This window comes from Rhamphochromis sp. 'chilingali' (genome assembly GCF_963969265.1).
Source record: "Rhamphochromis sp. 'chilingali' genome assembly, chromosome: 19".
Lineage (NCBI taxonomy): Eukaryota > Metazoa > Chordata > Actinopteri > Cichliformes > Cichlidae > Rhamphochromis > Rhamphochromis sp. 'chilingali'.
This window is the reverse complement of record NC_137946.1, coordinates 14,289,541-14,309,110: the sequence shown is the minus strand read 5'-3', so window position 1 is coordinate 14,309,110 and position 19,570 is coordinate 14,289,541. Positions and strand designations below refer to the sequence as shown.

Below are 19,570 nucleotides of genomic sequence, written 5' to 3'. Positions count from 1 at the left end.
TTCTTAGCCAAGCTTCAGCTTCCTCCACAGATGTTCTATAGGACTGAGGTCTGCAGACTGGCCTGGCCACTCCATGATCTCATGACCTCTTTGGCCTTACCCATGAAGATTGAGTTTGGACTGGAATAAACTGATTCTATAGGAAGCTGTGCTTTATAAACATAAGTTAAGTTGAGATCAGAAGTATTGTGATCGATTGATTGTATTCTGTGTGGCAATGTGGGGGAGCCATAATTCTAGCTAAGACTCAGAATCTTTCATTCCATGCACACAAATCAAGAGTATCTAATAAATACAACATAAAAATATAAATGCATGCGTGTTTGAGTAATTGTTGATTGAACAGGTTAGTGGAAGGGGGACAAACGGATGTTCATTAATTGTTTACTTACTATTGTAACAACCCTGGCAAATGTACTTTTTCCCCATTCTGTTTGTTTTAGTTTTTATTGTATTGTACTGCCTTCCTGGAATAGGTGCATGCTGGGGGATGTGTCCTTCTGGAAATCTTTTCATAACCTTGGAATTTTGGGGGAGGTATTTGATATTTTCTCTCTCTTCATTAAAATAGAATTACCATAAAAAATATTGACATAATTTCTAAGTTCTGATAAATGAATCACTCTTTCCTTCTGGCTTTCCGAGCAGACAGTTTTTTTTTTGTTTTTTTTTTTATTGCTCCATTTAGAGTAACTTGTCTATAACCCATACCTCCACTCTCACAGCCTTATTTGACACACTTCCTTTTTGGAAATAAACAACTCATTAATCTGAAGGTTTTAGAATTTTTCAGCCAGTAAATGATAAAAGAGTGTTTTTAGTAAAGATGAGAAAACTGGTTTTGTATTATTAGTTTAGCCAGACTGTATTTTTTATATTAAAACAGAGAAATACCTTTTCCCCATAAATTAAACAATACAGTATATTGTACAAGATGATCCCAAACTGTATTTTAAACACTGAAACACAAAATCATAAAACTGTTCATAAGAGAAAATATTTTTATTACGTTGTCTAAAGAGAAAATACCATTTCAAGTCAAATTGTATCCCTTTTCTTCTTCAGAAATCCCATAATCCAAAACAAAATTCTAAACACAAAAACTACACAATAAAACTACTTTGAATTTCAAAGTATAAACTGAATTCAAGAGAATTTAAGTTTAAGGTTCTTAATGCTACAATATCACAACATGATTTTGTCAGTCCTGATCAAGTTACAGTTGAAAATGTAACTACTTCAAATGTTTCAGTCATATAAAATAAAAGATTTTAAACCACAGTACATATAAAAACAAACAAACATACATAACATTCATCAAGGAGTGGAAATAGAACTACAATAACAGACAGTATGGCCACCAACACAGAGAACTTGTATTCATAATGGCTACAACACACCGCAGATTTAAAGAGTAGTTGGTTCATGAGCAGTGCAAGAATTCACACACACACACACACACACACACACACACACACACACACACACACACACACACACACACACACACACACACACTTCATTGCGACCTGTAACTCACAATCGTGTAACAGCAGAAGTAATCTATATCCCAGTATAGTTACTAATATTGCTCATTGAAAAAGATACAAATAAGAACATATCTTAATAGCAAGTTCACAGCTATACTACCTTGCGTTCAAATAAAAAAAACATGACAAATTTGTGTATCAAACAATGCAATGATCAAAGCACGTATGCAATTTGCTCCAGTCTGAGATGCCAGTAAATAATAATAATAAATAATCCACCACCCAACATTTTCTACTAGATAAAAATCATGTTAGTCGTTATAAGAACCATGCTGCATCACAAAACATGGCTCATGGGGCTAATTTTGTAGTTGTGTGTATTAATGCAGCAAATCTGTTTTTCATAGCAATTTTAATGTAGGATGATTTACTGTGATCCTAGAGGAGCTTACAGTGTGCACTAAAAACACTACTTAAGCATATTTGACCTTCTAATTGACCAATATTCACAGTATTATGGTGTGAAAATGCACAGGTTTCACCAATAGCAATCGTGATAATAAGGCAGCTTACTGTCCTATACTTGTTTTCAGAATGACTGGTATAATTAACTCTTTGAATTCCTTTATTACATCACCCTGTTTTTTTTTCCTAACTCCTAACTCTTAAGTCCTTTCATTTTCAAAATGACATATCTGAATGGAATCCTTTATATATTATTGCATGAGATTTTAATCTTTCTGCTTAATCTGATGTAGTAGTGGTGAAAAAGACGATTATCATGCTGCACTTAAAGTGGTTGTTTACCACTCACTGAACAAAGCAAGCATAAAAAGCATACAAACGCTAGAATACTGCTGCCAAATTTAGAATAAGGAAGACCTTAGATAGCATCATTACTATGATTACTGTGATTTTACTAACATTCCAAACATGTCCTTGTTTTTGCTAGAAAAGTGAGAAACCAAGTGTTGAATCCCATAAATACAGGTGTAATTTATCTATAAACAACTAAATGATGATTTAAATGTGTGCTGTTTATTAGGCACTTTGTGCTTTTGTATTCAAATTACTTTTTAAGTAGTAATTTAAGCTAGTTTGTAGTTTGGGGATGTATCAAAATTAATAATACAGCTTTAGTGCACATTACATTCATAATCCAATAATCAACCGCTATCAGACTTGAACACTAACTGTGTCAGATGTCTTCTCAGTTATCTGACTCATGAGCCAGTTGCTCAAGTTAAAGTTAAAGCTGGGGGAAAATATACTGTGACGTGCTGGGTTAGTGGAGTGGAAAAACAGAAGCAAACATCTAAGAGGTGTTAGATTGAGATGCATGTCAAAAAAAATCATAACAATCGTAACTGCCAAACTGTAACTGTAGGAAGAGTTATATGATATTGCACTCATAATAAAAACACAAGATACACTCTGTTAACAAATGTTAAGGCAGGAACGTAAATTAATCAATGTTTGGCAGCTGAAGCCCTATCAAAATATTTGAAATTGCCAGGTAGGGTGAGGCAGAGCTGCAGATAAGAAAAGAGGTTTATCCAGCAGTAGCAGCACATTATAAGCCATCAGTTTGTTTTCTGTGGTTTACTTTACTTGCACCCCTCCTCTCCACTGCTGCACTGTGTATGTGTCTCTGCTGAGCTCGGCTTGTATTACAGAGACACGGATAAAGCAGAGGGTAGGCCAGACAGGTGAAGAAAGTGTTCCTCGAATTGATGGGAACTTATTACATGTAATAAATGTGTAATAAATATCAATGACTGTAAATCCATCTTCACAGTTTAGTTTAGTTTAACCAGAACCAAGCAGTTATCCAGTGTGCTCCTGGCACTGTCAATACTGATGTCCGCCATGATATTTTCTCTCCCCTAAGCATTTGTTTTTACTCTGCTTCTTAACATGACAGACTGTAGAGGTGTGGACCCGAGTCGGGTCTCTCACAAGAGCAGAGTTGAGGAATGCTCATAAATCAAGAGTTAGCCAACTGCCAACCTAGCAGCCAACTGTGAAATGCCGGGGTCGGGACTAAGTTGCATATTTATAGTAGATAAGCTCATAAAGGTTGATGAGGAAAATGTGTAGTTAGCCATTGTAAGGCACAAAGATTATTTAAATGGAGAAAGAAAAATGTGCACCGATTTTAACTATCATATATGACTTTTTAATGCTTTAGACCATTTCAAATGAGGGATTTGGATACTTTTCTGACAAAAGCTAAACTTTCCTTGTCAGAAAAATCTTTTGGTTTTTTTGCATGCTGGTAACACCATGAAGATTGGACGTAACTCAAATGTTTCAGCTAACTCTGAATGCAGCTGCTGGTTTAATTTGATTCTAGTATTTAAACTAAATCAAAACAATGTGCATTTTGCATGCTCAACATATTGTCTTCTGCATGTGTAGCAGTTTTCCTGCACTCTGGTATCTGTAAATATAGCAAAGTATTTTTGGTCACAGGAAGGCTTTCTATTTAAGACTTCAACTTAATGGCTTGCCAATGTCCACAGTAACATTCACATAGAGAGGCATCCTCTCAACTGATAAAGTCTTATATGAGCAGCTGTTGAGTCCATCTTTCCTCCATGACTGTGGTGTTCGACCCAACAACCTCATCCTGAAAAGCACAAATCCATACTATGAAATGACCTGTAACATGCTACACACACGTTATTGCCATCTCTACACTACTGACCTGTCCCGGTTTACTTCATTGCCACTGTCTCGTTTGTGAAACACCATCGTGTAGCGAGCTACGTCAGCGGGCGGCCGAACGATCTTCATTTTCTGTAGCTCAACCCTGCATGAGACAAAAACATGCATGCTGAATGAATACGTACTACCAGCAATGTTTAAAATGTAGTCATGTTTTCACTTATTCATGCCTCACCTGATGCGAAGGTCATCATCTTCTCCACCCCAGCCCCAGTATGCATTTGAAAACCCATTCACTTTAAAAAACTGGTCTCTGCTTAAGGCAGTGACTCCTCCAAAGTAGCCTTTATAACGCAGCCTGAAAGTGAACAAACATGAGAAAAAAATTAAAGACAATAAAACCTCTGAATGTATCATCATAGGAAAGAGAATGGCACATGTGGAAAAACAAAGCATTGCTTTTTTCCATGACTCTTCATGACTTACAGTAAATTTCCTCTTAGTCATTCTTACCTGTATCCCGTTACATTGCGGCCAACCACCAAGTGTTTGGGCTGCATGTCACAAACATATAAATTATGATCATTTTCAGGTACCAGGTCCACATCATGGAAGATGAAGCAATCCCAGTTGTAGTCTTTTAGTGCCTCCAAGTATCCAATATTTAGTAACTTGGCACGATTAAAAGTTACATCACCAGCCTTTAAAAAAGAAAAAAAGAAAGTACAAAGATTACAACATGCAAGACACTGTGGAAAGTTCAGAGCTTGTTGCAGATGTCTGTGTTCTCCTGGTGTATGTGATGGGCTGCATTACTCACTGCAAAGAAAAAAAAAAAAAAAAAAAAAAAAAAAAAAAAAAAAAAAAAAAAAAGGCTTTTACATGTAAAAGTGATTAGGGACAAAGTATGATTTAATGCTGCATATCTTTCTTTATCAAGAATAAAGCTATTCATTACTGAAAGTCACCCTGAAAGTGCCAAAAAAAAAAATGTGTTCCTCTAGTCCAGTTTTGGGTTCCTCCTGTACAGAAGCCATAAGGTGGGTGCATTCATTTCATATCTAGGGCTACAATAATTCACTGACTAACTCAAATAACTCCATCCATCCACTTTCCTCCGCATATCAAATACAGTGATCCGGGGGGGTGGAGTCTATTCCCAGCTACCATAGAGCAAGAGGCAGGGTACATTACTGGACAGCTCGGCAATCTGATGCAGAGCTATCATAGAGAGACAGATGACCAGTCACACCCACATTCAAATCTGTGGTTAAATTAGAAACACCAATTCACCTAACCCCACTAACTGTGGAGTGTAAGAGGAAGCTGGAACACAGAGGGTTAGTGTTAGGCTGAACAACAGAAACTTTGCTCATAAAGCCCCCGGCCAGATGGTGGTTTGAATTGAGGGCCTTCATGTTGTGAGGAAACAGTGTTAACCACTGTGCTGTCCAACTCCAGCTCGAACTTAATCATATAAAAAAAAATAAAAAGAAAGAAAAACCCCATACATAGGCCATAAAATTTTAATCCACTGAGTGGGACTATTAAGTTGGACAGCGAACTATTATTAGCATTGATAAGATTAACATCTTTACTTATTCTTAACTTCTCCGCAAGAAACTTTGGAGACATGAGAGAACAGATGATATCTGACATACTTGCTTTTCCTGTTTGCAGTCACTACATACATGCAGACACACCCACCAAATCTATGTCAAGATGCCAGTCCCTTTTGGAGGACTTTTAATGGAATCAGTTAACAAACACTACAGCTTGCTGTGTGGTACTGACTGTCCAAGAGGTTTGTGCTTCAGTTTTAGTGATTGAAATTCTAGTACTTTACTAACAGGGGTGCCTGTAGTATTTTTTTTTATTGGGATGGGCACATGGGGCCATTCGGCTGGCACATCAAAAACAGAATTTCCAGTTTAACTATGCTGTTGTCAAATATAGGTTACTTGAAAAATATGGCAAAAAGAGAGAGAGAGAAAAAAAGAATAAAAAAAAAAGAATATGGCTCGTTAGTTTCTTGCTATTAATATGTATGTGAGGACTCAGGGCTGTGTGTCGGACAGGGTCGTCTGCAGTACGGGGGCCCCACAGGGAACGGTTCTGGCTCCGTTCCTCTTCACCATCTACACTGCAGACTTCTCCCACAATTCCACCCAGTGCTTCCTGCAGAAGTTCTCTGATGACTCTGCAATAGTCGGCCTCATCACTGATGGGGACGACAAGGAGTACAGAGGTCTGACCCAAGACTTTGTGGACTGGTGCCAGCTGAACTACCTCCAGATCAACGCCAGTAAAACCAAGGAACTGGTGGTAGACTTCCGCAGGCACAAGCATTCTCCACTGCAACCACTGAACATCCAAGGTATGGACATTGAGGCTGTGGACAGCTACAGGTACCTTGGTGTTCATCTGAACAATAGACTGGACTGGACTCATAACTCAGACGCCCTCTACAGGAAAGGGCAGAGCAGGCTGTACCTGCTGCGGAGACTCAGGTCGTTTGGGGTGGAGGGCCCACTCCTGAAGACCTTCTATGACTCTGTTGTGGCTTCTGCTATCTTTTATGGTGTGGTCTGCTGGGGCGGCAGCATCTCTGCTGGGGACAGGAAGAGACTGAACAGGGTGATCCGAAGGGCCAGCTCTGTTCTAGGATGCCCTCTGGACCCAGTGGAGGTGGTGAGTGACAGGAGAACGGCGGCTAAGCTGTCATCACTGTTGGACAACATCTCCCACCCCATGCAGCAGACTGTGACAGCACTGAGCAGCTCCTTCAGTGGGAGACTGCGGCACCCACGGTGTGGGACGGAGAGCTTTCGCAGGTCTTTCCTCCCCACTGCTGTCAGACTCCACAACAAAGACTTTAACTGATCAAGCACACACATCCATACATATGCAATAATACTAAGTGCAATAATCCTTTCTGTCATCGTTGTATTTTTACTCAGTTGTATATAGTATTTGTATTCTATTTTTATCTTATTGTATATTTATTTTATTTTATTCTACTGTATATAGTATTTTATTCTATTCTGTACAGTTGTGTACTGTATTTATTCTTATTGTATTCTAATTTTTGCCTCATAACTTTTGCACTGTCCACTCCTGCTGTGACAAAACAAATTTCCCACGTGTGGGACTAATAAAGGTTATCTTATCTTATCTTATTAAAAGTGGATATCACTGAAAATAGGTACATATGAAAGCAGAGCTGAGAATCATTAAAGCCATGAGCAGAGGTAGTTTAAGATTCACTCTGCCAGTTAAGTTCAAGAGCTAAATTAAAGTTAACTCCAAATAAAAGTATTAGATCATGTAAGAGTGTGAACTGTTGCCTGTTGGTTTTTCAGAACACAGTTCCTTCAGTGTTACCGGTTATATTTTTCCTTTATAGTGTTACAAAGTAACACTATGTATGTAACCAGGAAGTTTCAACAGCTTTATGCAAAATAAAACAGAAATGTCTGTTCCACAAGCATAAGAACTGAATTAGCATGACCTTATATAAAAACTGTGCACAAAGGTGACAAATACCTGCTGGATGACATAAATGGCATAGTGTAGTTGCTGTCTCTGCAAGAAGGGGTGCAAGTGATGCAGGAGGTAGAGGAGGTGTCGCTCTCGGTTGCGATGAGGGATGAGGATTGCTACACTCTGCCTCGCTGTGCAATCCGAGGGCTCATACTCGCCTTCATTTACTTCTTTGTTGTCTTTCTCTACATCCTTCAGTTTCAGAGACGACTCAAAGGACAGTTTCACAGCCCCCACTAGAGAAACAACATTCACATTAGGGCTGCACGATTAATCGTTAGAAAATCGCGATCTCGATTCATACTTATGTGCGATCTCATTTCCAAATGACAACGATTTAAAAAAAAAAAAGAAAAAGAAAAAAAAGAAAGAAAGAAAAAAAGACGACGACGACTGTACCGCGTTTTGATCCGGGGCGTAATCTGCATGAAAACAAGCGCTCACTCTTCCTGCTCAACAAATGACAAGCCTTATACCACGTGATACAGAAGCTGTGCCATGTGATGCTAAAATTAGCAGGGAAAACACAACGGAGAGCACGTCAGGGATGACGAGAAAGTGACAGGAGAAAATCCGTTCCGGTCAACCACCCAAATATCAATATCGGGAACCTTATACAGCGCTTCCCTATACACGTCGAACTCCCGCAGGCACAAAGAAATTACGGAGGCTATTACTTATCACCTGACCAAAGATATGGCTCCCATCAACACTGTGCTAAACGAGGGATTTAGGAAAATGATCAACACCCTAGACAAACGCTACACAGTGCCGTCCCGCAACTATTTTTCTATTGTTGCACTACCTGCTCTATACACGCAGTGTCGAGCAACGGTGGAGACGGAATTTCAAGCAGTACAACAACAAAACGTGAGACATTTATTGTTTTTATGTTCAGTCTCAACTGTTACGAAGTTGATGTGCAGTTATTAAGTGCAATAAATATTTATACTGGAAAAGAAAATCGTGAGAGAATCGTGATCTCAATTCTAAGCCAAAAAAAATCGTGATTCTCATTTTATGCAAAATCGTGCAGCCCTAATTCACATGTTTAACAGTGAACATTTGTTTTAATGTGTATTAACACTTGTTAACAAACTAACATAAACAAACTAACATAAAGGGTTGATTGATGGATTCCTTGAGTTACATGGTAGTTCTTTCATCTATACAAAGGCATCTAAATAGCATTTTGTTCTATACTTACTCAGCAATGGTGACTCCTGAGGGCACTTGGTTTTTTGTGGTGGTGTATTTATTTCATTAGCTGCTTCTATCTGCAAGTCGACCTCGTTCCTCTGACTCTCTTCTTTGACATGAGTTTGTTGAGTGCCGGGGTAATGCCAGATAGGTTTCACCATCTCTCTTGAAAATATTGCTATCCATGCCAGTACTGACAGCACAAGAATCAGCAGTATGACGTACTTGCTCTTGCGTGAAATCTTCCTCGAACTTGAACAATAGCCCATGGCTATGTGACTTTGCTGATGTGAAGGCAGAAAAAGTGAATGTAGATTCTGTAAGCTATAGTTTACACTACTTCTTTCACAAAGAACGTTTCAGCAAAAACAGTGACAGCCATAGAGTCGCTGACCAGTCATCCCATGCTGATGAGACATGCTCCTTGACTATATAGAAACTAATTATTATAGTCACTATAATATAGAGCAAGCACTTATTTGTGAAATTCCATTGGTGAATCAGAAAACTCCACTTTTAGACGGGGGGCCATAAGCTTGGGCACTCCACCAACTGGGAATAGATGAACAGAAAATAAAAATGTTAGAACCAAAAAAAGGGTGCATTTTTGCTTGGAAACATGCAACACATTTTGAGGGCAGGTTTTAGCTAACAATATGTGACACATTAGCAGGAAAAGCCACATTAAGGAACCAGCTTACTGTGTTACTTGAACTGATACGTGTACTTTCTGAACCTGTACTACCACTTGAGCAGATTATTGCTCAGATGGTAGTTTCACTGGTAAAGTATTCATTACAGAAAATGACTGCATAATAAAACAAACTATCCCGTTTCAAAAACAGAAAATGCCCAAAGATATAGAAACAGCTGATAAGTTGATCAAAACTGTGGACTGCTTGTTAATAGTAGAAATTTTCTTTAGATCCTCCTGAGAACCGAGGAAAAAAAAAAAGCTGAACCTTTTTTGTGATTTCCTTCCTCTTTCGAACTAAAAGAGCCCAGCCAAACACACGAGAGACCAATTGAAAGCCCTGGATGGCCTCCATTGAGTACATCAGGATTTAGTAGGGTAGCTCAAATAAGTCAAAAGACATAGACCAAAAACAAATGTCCATTACAGAGGAGATTAATGAATGGGCTTTTTTTTCTAGGTCTCCTATTTAAACCAAAAACATGTAAAACAGAGTAACACTCCAGTTTCATTGACATACTACTATAATAATACACTCTCTCCATTAAATCAAACACAGATGCCATCAGCTGACATAACAATTAACGCTAACTCTTTTTCCGTTAACATTATTATGATAATTTTTTAACTCACAACCAGCGACAAACAAAACACATGAAAGCCATTATGCTATTGCTAGCATGGTTGTCCTCTCTTGGGATGCTAGCAGGATCGTTAGCAGGAAAGCGTTTTACAATTTAAATATTAATGTTCTGCCATTTTTAGTAAGATTTCTCTGAGTTAATTTTGAGAACACAGTCAAGCTAACGTCGACTAGTTCGTCCATAACACGAGGTGCAGATCAACGAAACAGTACCTTTTTGTTTTCCTTATACTTGTGCCAGCTCCTCTCTCTTTTGACTGCAGTCCTTTTTATGATTGCAGAAGCTCACAACTTACACGTTGACGCCCTCACATAAACGCTACCTGTATTTATAGCTTACCTGCTAGCTAGCTGACGAATGCGGATATAACGGCTATTAAAAATAAAACATTAGCATTAAAAGAGACACGTGTCTTGGAAGCCGAGTACAGTCTGGCCTTATTTCAATTTAGCGCAAAACACCAATTTCCTTACCTGATACTTAAGTAGCCTTTCATAGACTACAACATCGCTGTAATTAGCCCGTCTACAAGCCCACCAGTCAAGTAAACGTAAATTAGTAAGGACTTCCGTTCCACGCATTTCATAATAAAGTTTTACCTTTAAGACCTTGAAGAGATCTCGGGCGGCGGGGGTTTAACGGTTATATTATTTATTATGAGTAAATCTTCTTTAATTTCTGCTTTTTATATTATTTGCTTATGCCTCATGAACGCCGTTTTTCTGTTGAGGCAGAAAGTCTGCGAGTTGATGATGATGATGTGCGTCACATAAATACTTCCGTTGTGAAAATTTCAAAATTGAAGTTTGCGATCTGTTGATGACACCAAAAACTACTGGAGGACAAAACTCACGGATACATTTTTAACTGTTGTTACGTTAGTTTATAAATTTTCACTACTATGCAGTCATTGCTCTACACACAGTGCTTCTGATTCTGCTCATATTTCTAAAAAAAAAAAAAGCAGAAGAATCTCTAACAAGATTAAAAGGTTTTATCTTATCTTTATTCCCACTTAAGATGTCTTATAAATGACTTTAGCTTAATTTGTGTCTATTCTACCTATGCAAATTGGTATAAATTGACTATAATATGGACTTGTTTATTTATTTGAATTTGGATTTTGTACTCGGGGTTTTTAATTTGTTTCTATTTGTTGTTGTTGTTGTTGTTGTTTTTGCTAATTCTGAGCATTGATGGAGAGTCATAAGTAAACAGCTTGTAGAAAAGCTAAATGCAACAGCACTACAGCCTTTGAAAGTTTGCTTTCCAGTCTTTTCTCTTTCCACGTTTAATTTTGTGAGATTTTTATGTGAATAAAATATGAAAGATTTAGCTTAAATAAACTTTGTGAAAGGGTAAATTTCTACTCCACTGTAGTTAAAATTCAATCAAATTTCCTATTTCCACTTGCAGGTGTGCCAGTGTTTTCCATTTGAATAATTACAGTACTTTGACAAAACCCTCTCCTTTTTCAGCTAGGGCAAGCTTTGACAGATGTGCACAGCATGCAATGCTTCCTGGTTATTTTGCTCAGTCTATGGTTCATCCCACCCTAGAGTTCAGATGTCAGCAACATGCTGGTCGTGCTGCAGAGCTATATTTGAGCCTCTACAGATAAAGCTCGTTTCTTCCTGTCAACAGAGGAGTTGGTTGTCCAGCTGCACCTCAGTCAGTTTCAGGTCGAGTGTGGTCCTGAATAACTGAGCACACTGACCTCTTATTCAGACATGTGGGAGGTCTGGTGCTTGTGAGATGCCCTTTTACCTTATTTTTGTAACATAGTGTACATGTATTATATTATATTAATATGCTATTACATAGCTCGTGGGATTTTATTATATTTTGAGACTTGGATGTGGGGTTGTGGTTTTGACTTCAGTTGTAGAGGGCACTGAAACAATAGATGTCACTACTTTTCAGAGGAATATTTCCTTGGCTGTGTTCCTAGATGGTGGTGTTGAGCTATAAATTTTCCAAGTCTTGGCTTTCATGTTCACACAGTGTGGGCTATATAATTTCTGTTTTAATTAGTCATAAAATATGACTGGACTTTCATCTAAGTCAGAAAAATAGACAACGTCAGTGTACTGACACTAATAATATGTAAACCATCGTGGCTATCTCCGCCTTTATTAAATACACACATTAAACATTCACAACAGGAGAATTAAAGAAACAATTTCATTTCATAACTGGCCAAACATCCATTAACAGTATTCATTTGAAACATGCACTTCCTTCTGGTGTAGCTCAGACTTGATGAACTGACAAGAGACATTTTTGACTATATATTCAGATTGAACTGCTGAAACTCAACTATATTGTGGTTTGTCATTTACTGACCAGTTGAGGTCATTCCAAAGTAATAATTTTGATTAAATGTGGGGTACTCTAAAAAACTGGATTTGTCCTTTTTTAATGTCTCCCTGTATTCATTTCTTTTAAGGGTTGTAAATGTAATTTGTTGTATTGAGTTTCAGGAGATTCTGCACCATCAAAGAAGTCTTACATTATGATACCTTCTCTATTGTATTTCACTTTTGTGTTGATAATTTCATATACATGTTAATACTCAGTTCTCTATCCTTTATCATTCTTAAGGAGTTAAACCTTAATTTAAAGTAGAAAGTTCACAAAAAATATCATTAGCTTTGTAAAGGTACAAGGTGCTCTTTCACAATATTCTGGTAACAAATGATGGGATGTTTTTGAGAGCAGACTCCACATAGCCACTATTATACTATTATTTGTGCTCAGTACACCCACGAACATGTACATTTATGGGTGTACTGTATCGTCTGTTCAATAAACGTTCAGTGATTTGTTAAACAGCTTTATATGTAAAAGTATCTCTGCAGCCCTGAAATAAACACGTACCATAGAGTTTAGAAAAGTTACAGATTTTACAGTTGGCAAGCAGATGGCTACTCCTCACACCACCATTGTAAAGAAATGACTGCAGGGCAGGATTACTGCACGAATGACATTAACATGCGAGACAGGCCTGCACTGTTTGCAGTTGTCAGATACTTGTGATAAGCAAACCACAAGCAGAGCAAGTTCTTAGAAAGACCAGAATCCCCTTTAGTCAGTGTGTTCACCAGATTTTCTAGTAATAAGATCTATTTCCAAGAGAATTTAGGTAATTTTTACTTGCATCTTGGTTCATTTTTATTATATACATAACATTATAGGTAGTTAGTTTGTATTTTACAAGCTCATAGTGTCATAACAAAATACAATAGAGGGAATATAGGAGGATATTTATCAGAGGAGGGAACATTGTGCCACAAAACAGTGCGAACGCCTTTTAGAAAGTGGATAATCCTTTAAAGAACAGGCAACAATTGGAAATTTTGCTTGTATTGCTGTGTTTTACCATATTAGCAGAGTTAACATTAATCAGAAATACTAAAAGTAACAGAATTCATAGACAGTATATTGTTTTGACTGATCATTCTGATAAAATATGGAGAGGGAAAAAATTTAAAGAAAAAAATCTACATTAAAATAAATTCCAAAACAAAGTCTAAAAAAATACACTCCTACTTAATTTGGATCAGTGAAGGTGACACATCAACACCTAGCAATCACATCAGAGAACTCCTCCTGGACTCCTCGAAACTCAAGGACAAAGTAACTGTTCCACTCCCAAAGCTCACCCTTGGCCTGTGCTTTCCTGAGGCAGTGTCGTAGTCATTGCCATTGGTCTTGACGCTGATGGATGAGGAAGGAGTTGAGGCAGAAGACCCACCGAGGCTGCCGGACTTTTTTCTTGAAGTTGTGCTGTGTTTTAATGTAGCTTTGGCAGCCACTTTGAAAGCATGGGCTGCAGTGCTGCATCTGACTTCCTCAATCGTGTTCCTGGAGGGTTTGAAGAGGATGATGTAGACCTTGTTGAAGAAGATACAGGCTAGCATCCCAAAGCTAGATGCCAGGATAGCAATGACCTCCACAGCTGAAACAAACTTGCCGTAAGTACTGTAGTATGCAGGAATAAAAGAGATCCAAACAATAAAGAATATGAGCATGCTAAAAGTAATGAACTTGGCCTCTGTAAAGTTTTCTGGAAGTTTCCGTGACTTAAATGCAAAGAAGAAACATATGGCTGCCAATATGCACGTGTAGCCAATTAAAAACCCAAGAGCCATCACAGAGCCCTCATTGCATGTGATAAAAATGATCTCATCGATGTCATGATTTTGGTAACTAGAAGGAGGGGCGTTGTAAAGCCAGACCACACATATCATGACTTGGACAAATGTGCACAGAAACACCAGGAGAAACTGCAGATTCAATCCCCACCATTTACGATGGAGACTCGTAGGAATCTTGGCCTCAAATACCAAAAGGACTCTGTTAGTTTTGACAAGGATGCAGGAGATGCAGAGAACAAAACTGACCCCAAAGGCGGGTTGGCGTAAACGGCATGTCCAGTCTTGTGGCTCTCCAATAAAGATGAGAGAGCTGGAGAAGCAACAGATAAGTGAGAAAAGGAGCACATATGATAGTTCTCGGTTTGTGGCCTTCACAATTGGGGTGTTGCGAAATCTGACAAAGACTCCAATCACAAAGGCTGTCAAGACAACACCCAGTACTGCACATATAGCCAGAGCTATCCCAAATGGTTCTGTCCAGGAGAGAAACTCGACTTCCTTGAGGAAACAGAATGTGTGGTTCCCGTTTGACCAGGAGTTATTTGGACACTTGGCACAAACACTGGCATCTGTATAAGAGAAACTGTGTTAAAACTCTATCATTCATCAAGTCTAACATTAACAGAGAGTGTTTTGCATCTACCTACATACCTTTATGATTACTGTATTCACCATCAGAACACTCTGTGCATTCAAAGCAGCAAGTAGGCATGCTGTCTATGATCCCCTTTCTTGTGCCAGGTTCACAGTCCTCGCTGCAGTTAGAGAATGGCACCTTTAGAAGATAAAATAACAGGAAGGTTAATGAGAGGGGTTGATTTAGATGGGCATTCAAATGTAAAATAGAAATAAAGAAATCCCCCAGTACTAATTTAAAAAGAAGTCTACGTTACAGAAGCGGAAGGCATGGGACTTCACACACACCATCTTACATAACAGAGACTGAAGCAGACACCACCTGACTTATGGATGTGGAAACTATACCATACATGTGAGTCTCAAATACTGGCCCTGTAAGGTGGGCCATACACTGCATTTCCAGTGGTGGAGAGAAAGGAGGCCAACAGGGGGACTACTTCCCAGATGGCAAGGGCTAAAATGCAAAACTCGGAGCTGAAAAATGGTAATCCACAACCACAAAGGTGACATCTGTATTTAGCTTCACATAAAATCACAACTTTAGTTTTGGTTCACTCTTATTGCTCCGATAGTACTTATGCAGGCAGCTGTTTTACCTTAAAAAGTACCATTTATCAGCTGAGACACTGATAAGTCAGAGCCGCGTTCCCTTGTTTTTCCTCAATGACAAGAAATAACAGTGTTTTAATGGATATACAAAAGAGTTTCACTGACCTCTGTGCTATAGCCATTCCAAAGAATCTTTGTCCTGTCAATGAACAGCTTGGCTCCTCTCTTGGCATGCATGTTGTAATATCCAACCTCCTCAAAAACCACAGAGCCATCTTCAGTAGACCTGTGCCAGTTTATAATGGTGTAATTTGCTTCCATATCTGAGTTCTCGTCAAAGCGCATCTTTTCTCCCATGCTGTTGGTGTAGTTCAAATGCCTAAGCTGCTTAAGGACCTGAGAAATAGAAGAACATGCTTTCATCATTCACACATTGGCATATCTAATATTTAACTCCTTTTATTAAACATAAATTAAATACATTGTACCTGCCATGCTTCCATTTTTTTTATATCTGCGCAGGAATTGTTTGCAAAAAGTCCACGTCCAGGTGTGCATGTGAGTATGTCCTGTAGCGCCTGTGCTATGGAATAAACTGCAACATAAACGTTATAGGAGATACGAAGGTGTTTGTAGTCCAGGTATGGTGTTTCAACACTTGCGATGTCCTCCTCACCACTACACAAAGGCCTGAAACTAGTGCTGCCATTCTCACTTTCTTGGAATCTCGGGCTATCTTCTAGATAGCAGTTGAAAGTTTCTTCCCAAAACTCTCTGACAAATTCATTATGACTGTCTTTCTTTGGTTGGACGTGCCGTAAGAACTCTCTAAAGCCAGGTATACGACCTGCCTTTAGAGCAAAACCAATAGTCCCTGCCATAACATCAAGATATTCTGGTTTAGCAACAAGGGAGGAGATTGCCCAAGCTTCACTGGCTAACCAGATCCGATCTGTGATGTTTCTCCTAACCATCTCTTTGATTAGAGGTTCGACATCTGGGCCACTGGCGAACACAACGATTACTTTAGCTGTGGAATTTTCAATCCTGTCAGCCAGTGCTTTGATTTCGTGATCCTCAAAATACTGAGAAATAAGTTCATTTAGATGAATGCAGATGTCTCGCTCTTCCATCTCCTTCTCAAACTTTTCAATCCCTGGACGCCCATACTCATCATCGGAGGCCACAGCAATGACCCAGTTCCACTGAAAGTACTCAATAATGTCTGCCATGGCTGTGGCCTGGTACTCATCTGTAGGAATGGTTCTCATGAAGGACTTGTACTGATTCTTGTTGCTCAGTAGGCGGCTAGACGAGGCATAACTGATCTGAAACAGGAAATTGCTCAGTTAATCTATCAGGTTTTCATTGCATCTTCTTAATTATCTTTAACCACTTTCAAATCATTTATTGAACAAACACGAAAATCATTATATGTAGACTTAATTTTTATGGATGTAGATAATGAAGTAATGATGTGTTGTTGACATAGCTATTACCCAGCAACTCACCTGAGGGATATAAAATAGACCCAGCAAGTTTGCAACTGCTGTGGAGACAGCAGATCCAGCAGCTCCTACTACTGCAATGGTTGATGGTATGTGATCAGTACAGTTGCAAAACTCATCTAAATTTAAAGAGTCGATCTTATTTTGGGCCACAAAACTTAGGGTGGCTTCCAAGGCTTTTGACACAGTGTTGCAAGTGTCAAAAATCCTGTAGCCCAGCGTGATGTTGGGAAGGAGCGTACTGCTGTTGTTAATCTCTTCAATCGCGAAAATCATGGCCTGGAGCCAACGAAAACCACGGAAATTGAACCTGTGCAAAGAAAAAAGGCATGAGTATGACACACTTGGTTTGCAAAAGGGTTTTTTGTTACCTCAGAGCATAAATTACCTGACACACTGAGTGGATTCTGGCCGGGCTGCAAGGTCTTGATCTTTGGATGCAATGCCAAAGTGTAAGGGGAAAAGACCTCCAAGTAAAATATCACCAGTCATCTGTGCTCTCTGGTGGGGTCCGTACGTTGAAATCACATAACTGGACCCCAGCAGTGTCAAATAATACAGAAGCAGTCTCATCTTTTTTTGTCTTTGATTGGATACGATTGTTTTCTGTGACTTCCTAGGGTGAAGAAAATTTCAATATTAACTTCTCCCATCAATCTGCCTGCTGGGTTGTTTTGTGTTATTCATGTTTATGCTGATGAAGGTCTACCTGTTTGAAACACAGAGATGAACAACTCATTGGTTAGAAATAAGTACCACTGGTGAAATCGTTAGAGTTTTCTGTTTTTAATTCAGAAAAACACAGGAATATGCCGAGTGTGTAATACTGACTTAACTCCAATTATTGAGTTCATTTTCCAGCTTAAGCAGGGACAAAATATTGTAATGAGCCATCATGGCCTAAGGCTATATTTCTTGCTTGAGCCAGACCACTCAGATACAGAAGTTTTCTAAGAGTTAGGATTTTTCTTAATGAGCTGACTTCTTTAGTTGTAATTCTAAGAAGAGATAAATTTAAACATTTCACACCTCACTAACAGTGTCATAGTGTTCTTGAAATATCCTAGATGAACTGAAACAAGCACAGGATATACATGAGCCAAGAGAGAAGTCACACTCTAATGACCTTCCTGCAAATGCTATGGCCAGTGAACCCAGTCACCATGGAGAAAAGCCATAGCGGCCCTGCTGCAGCTGGTTAATACTGCTGGAAAAATGCTGGGGCAGAGCCGTGATAATGAAGCAACTACAACCCCTAGGAGCCATTGTTTGCCACATTACGGAGAAGAAGAATTTTTATTGCACTAAGGAGAAACAAAAAAAAACACATCAATTTTCTACAATTAGGATTTATTACATCTTGCAGGTAAATGTTAAAAAAACAGAAAGTAACTCAGTTAATTCAAAGAACAGTTTTAACTAAACTGTGATTAAAAATCGATTCAAAAGTGTTTTAAAATCAATAAAGCCAGTAACCATGGTTTTATTACTGGTTTCAAATGATTAAAAACCTAAATTAGAAAGTAGTTATGGGTCTATTGGTTAAAATAATGTCCTGCTTTTTAAACATCCATTTAAAACAACAAAAATATGGCATATAAACTCAAATAAAACTTACCTCCCAAATTCCCGAGTATTACTTAAAGACATGTGAAACAGTCAATTTGCAGCTATTCGTCGATTTTAAGGACTTTTTCCAAAATATCCTGACTGCTGAATGATTTCGCTAGACAATGCTGCTGGCTTCTGAACCTCTTTCTGCAGATGAATCATTAACAAAGAGAAGGATAGGCCATTTCCTTCAGCTAATGAAGTCAGCTCACAGTTCACTCCTCCTGAAAGAAATCACATCTAAAGTGGCAGAGGATAGGTTGGGGCTTAAAATCTATTCTTTTGTCTACGCTATTACAAATGAAAATTAATGTATTTCCTAGTACACAGCCTCATTGTTGGATTAAAAAAGACGAGTTGTGGAGATTGCCTTTCTGTATGGGCTTTGATAAAAATGGTATTTTAAACTGGATTTGGAACAGGGTTCTGTGTAATATTATTAATAGTAGTAGTATTACTATTTTTATTATGTAATAACTAAGTGCCTTTTTCACGTTTACATTTTTATTGTATTTCATCTGCATTGTGATTCCATGAACTCCTGGAAGCAATGGATTGTACCCTTATGTTCAACTAATTGTTCTCCAAACAATTAGTTGATTCCCGCTCTGATGAACAAGTCAATTTGTTGCTGAGGAGATGTCTCCAGTGAAAACCATTTCACTTTACAACGTGTTGACTTACCAGGGTCCCAAGGCGACTGTGTGTTCACGAGACATCAGGCACACAGAAGCTCTCCAGAGGTTACAATAAGTCTAATAAGTCTGTTCTAAGTTTCAGTCAACTTCTTTATAGCTAGAGGAAGGTCGTCATACTACATGCAGACCTTGGTATGCTAATCAGCAGGCGTATAAAGTACTGT

General features: G+C 38.5%; 2 protein-coding genes across 3 annotated transcripts; both read right to left on the bottom strand.

Annotated features, from left to right (window-relative positions):
- Positions 1 to 983: 983 nt before the first annotated feature.
- On the bottom strand, positions 984 to 10,856 carry b4galt4 (UDP-Gal:betaGlcNAc beta 1,4- galactosyltransferase, polypeptide 4). 2 transcript variants are annotated; one of them, XM_080867303.1, is made up of 7 exons: positions 10,715 to 10,856; positions 8,911 to 9,455; positions 7,707 to 7,939; positions 4,674 to 4,861; positions 4,396 to 4,518; positions 4,201 to 4,305; positions 984 to 4,122 (listed from the first exon to the last, which is right to left on the bottom strand). In XM_080867303.1, exons 2-7 carry the CDS (start codon positions 9,170 to 9,172, stop codon positions 3,987 to 3,989), a joined length of 1,047 nt encoding a protein of 348 aa, XP_080723429.1. In that variant the 5' UTR covers positions 9,173 to 9,455; positions 10,715 to 10,856; the 3' UTR covers positions 984 to 3,986. The 2 variants fall into 2 exon arrangements, with proteins under 2 accessions (XP_080723429.1, XP_080723430.1); XM_080867304.1 differs by lacking the exon at positions 10,715 to 10,856 and adding an exon at positions 10,454 to 10,690.
- Positions 10,857 to 11,971: 1,115 nt separating this feature from the next.
- casr (calcium-sensing receptor) lies at positions 11,972 to 18,848 on the bottom strand. The gene is made up of 7 exons (XM_080866938.1): positions 18,716 to 18,848; positions 17,486 to 17,806; positions 17,101 to 17,407; positions 16,078 to 16,917; positions 15,755 to 15,985; positions 15,053 to 15,176; positions 11,972 to 14,970 (listed from the first exon to the last, which is right to left on the bottom strand). Exons 2-7 carry the CDS (start codon positions 17,668 to 17,670, stop codon positions 13,835 to 13,837), a joined length of 2,823 nt encoding a protein of 940 aa, XP_080723064.1. The 5' UTR covers positions 17,671 to 17,806; positions 18,716 to 18,848; the 3' UTR covers positions 11,972 to 13,834.
- Between the last annotated feature and the right edge of the window lie 722 nt (positions 18,849 to 19,570).

What these genes read in the sequence shown, in the direction of transcription:
- b4galt4 (XM_080867303.1), bottom strand. Translation starts at nt 9,172, where the DNA reads ATGGGCTATTGTTCAAGTTCGAGGAAGATTTCACGCAAGAGCAAGTAC. An exon ending in TCAGGAGTCACCATTGCTGA is followed by an intron (nt 7,940 to 8,910) that starts GTAAGTATAGAA and finishes TTGTTTCTCTAG; the next exon opens with TGGGGGCTGTGAAACTGTCC. An exon ending in GATGATGACCTTCGCATCAG is followed by an intron (nt 4,306 to 4,395) that starts GTGAGGCATGAA and finishes TGTCTCATGCAG; the next exon opens with GGTTGAGCTACAGAAAATGA.
- casr (XM_080866938.1), bottom strand. Translation starts at nt 17,670, where the DNA reads ATGAGACTGCTTCTGTATTATTTGACACTGCTGGGGTCCAGTTATGTG. An exon ending in GAATCCACTCAGTGTGTCAG is followed by an intron (nt 17,408 to 17,485) that starts GTAATTTATGCT and finishes TTCTTTGCACAG; the next exon opens with GTTCAATTTCCGTGGTTTTC. An exon ending in AAAAAATGGAAGCATGGCAG is followed by an intron (nt 15,986 to 16,077) that starts GTACAATGTATT and finishes TCTATTTCTCAG; the next exon opens with GTCCTTAAGCAGCTTAGGCA.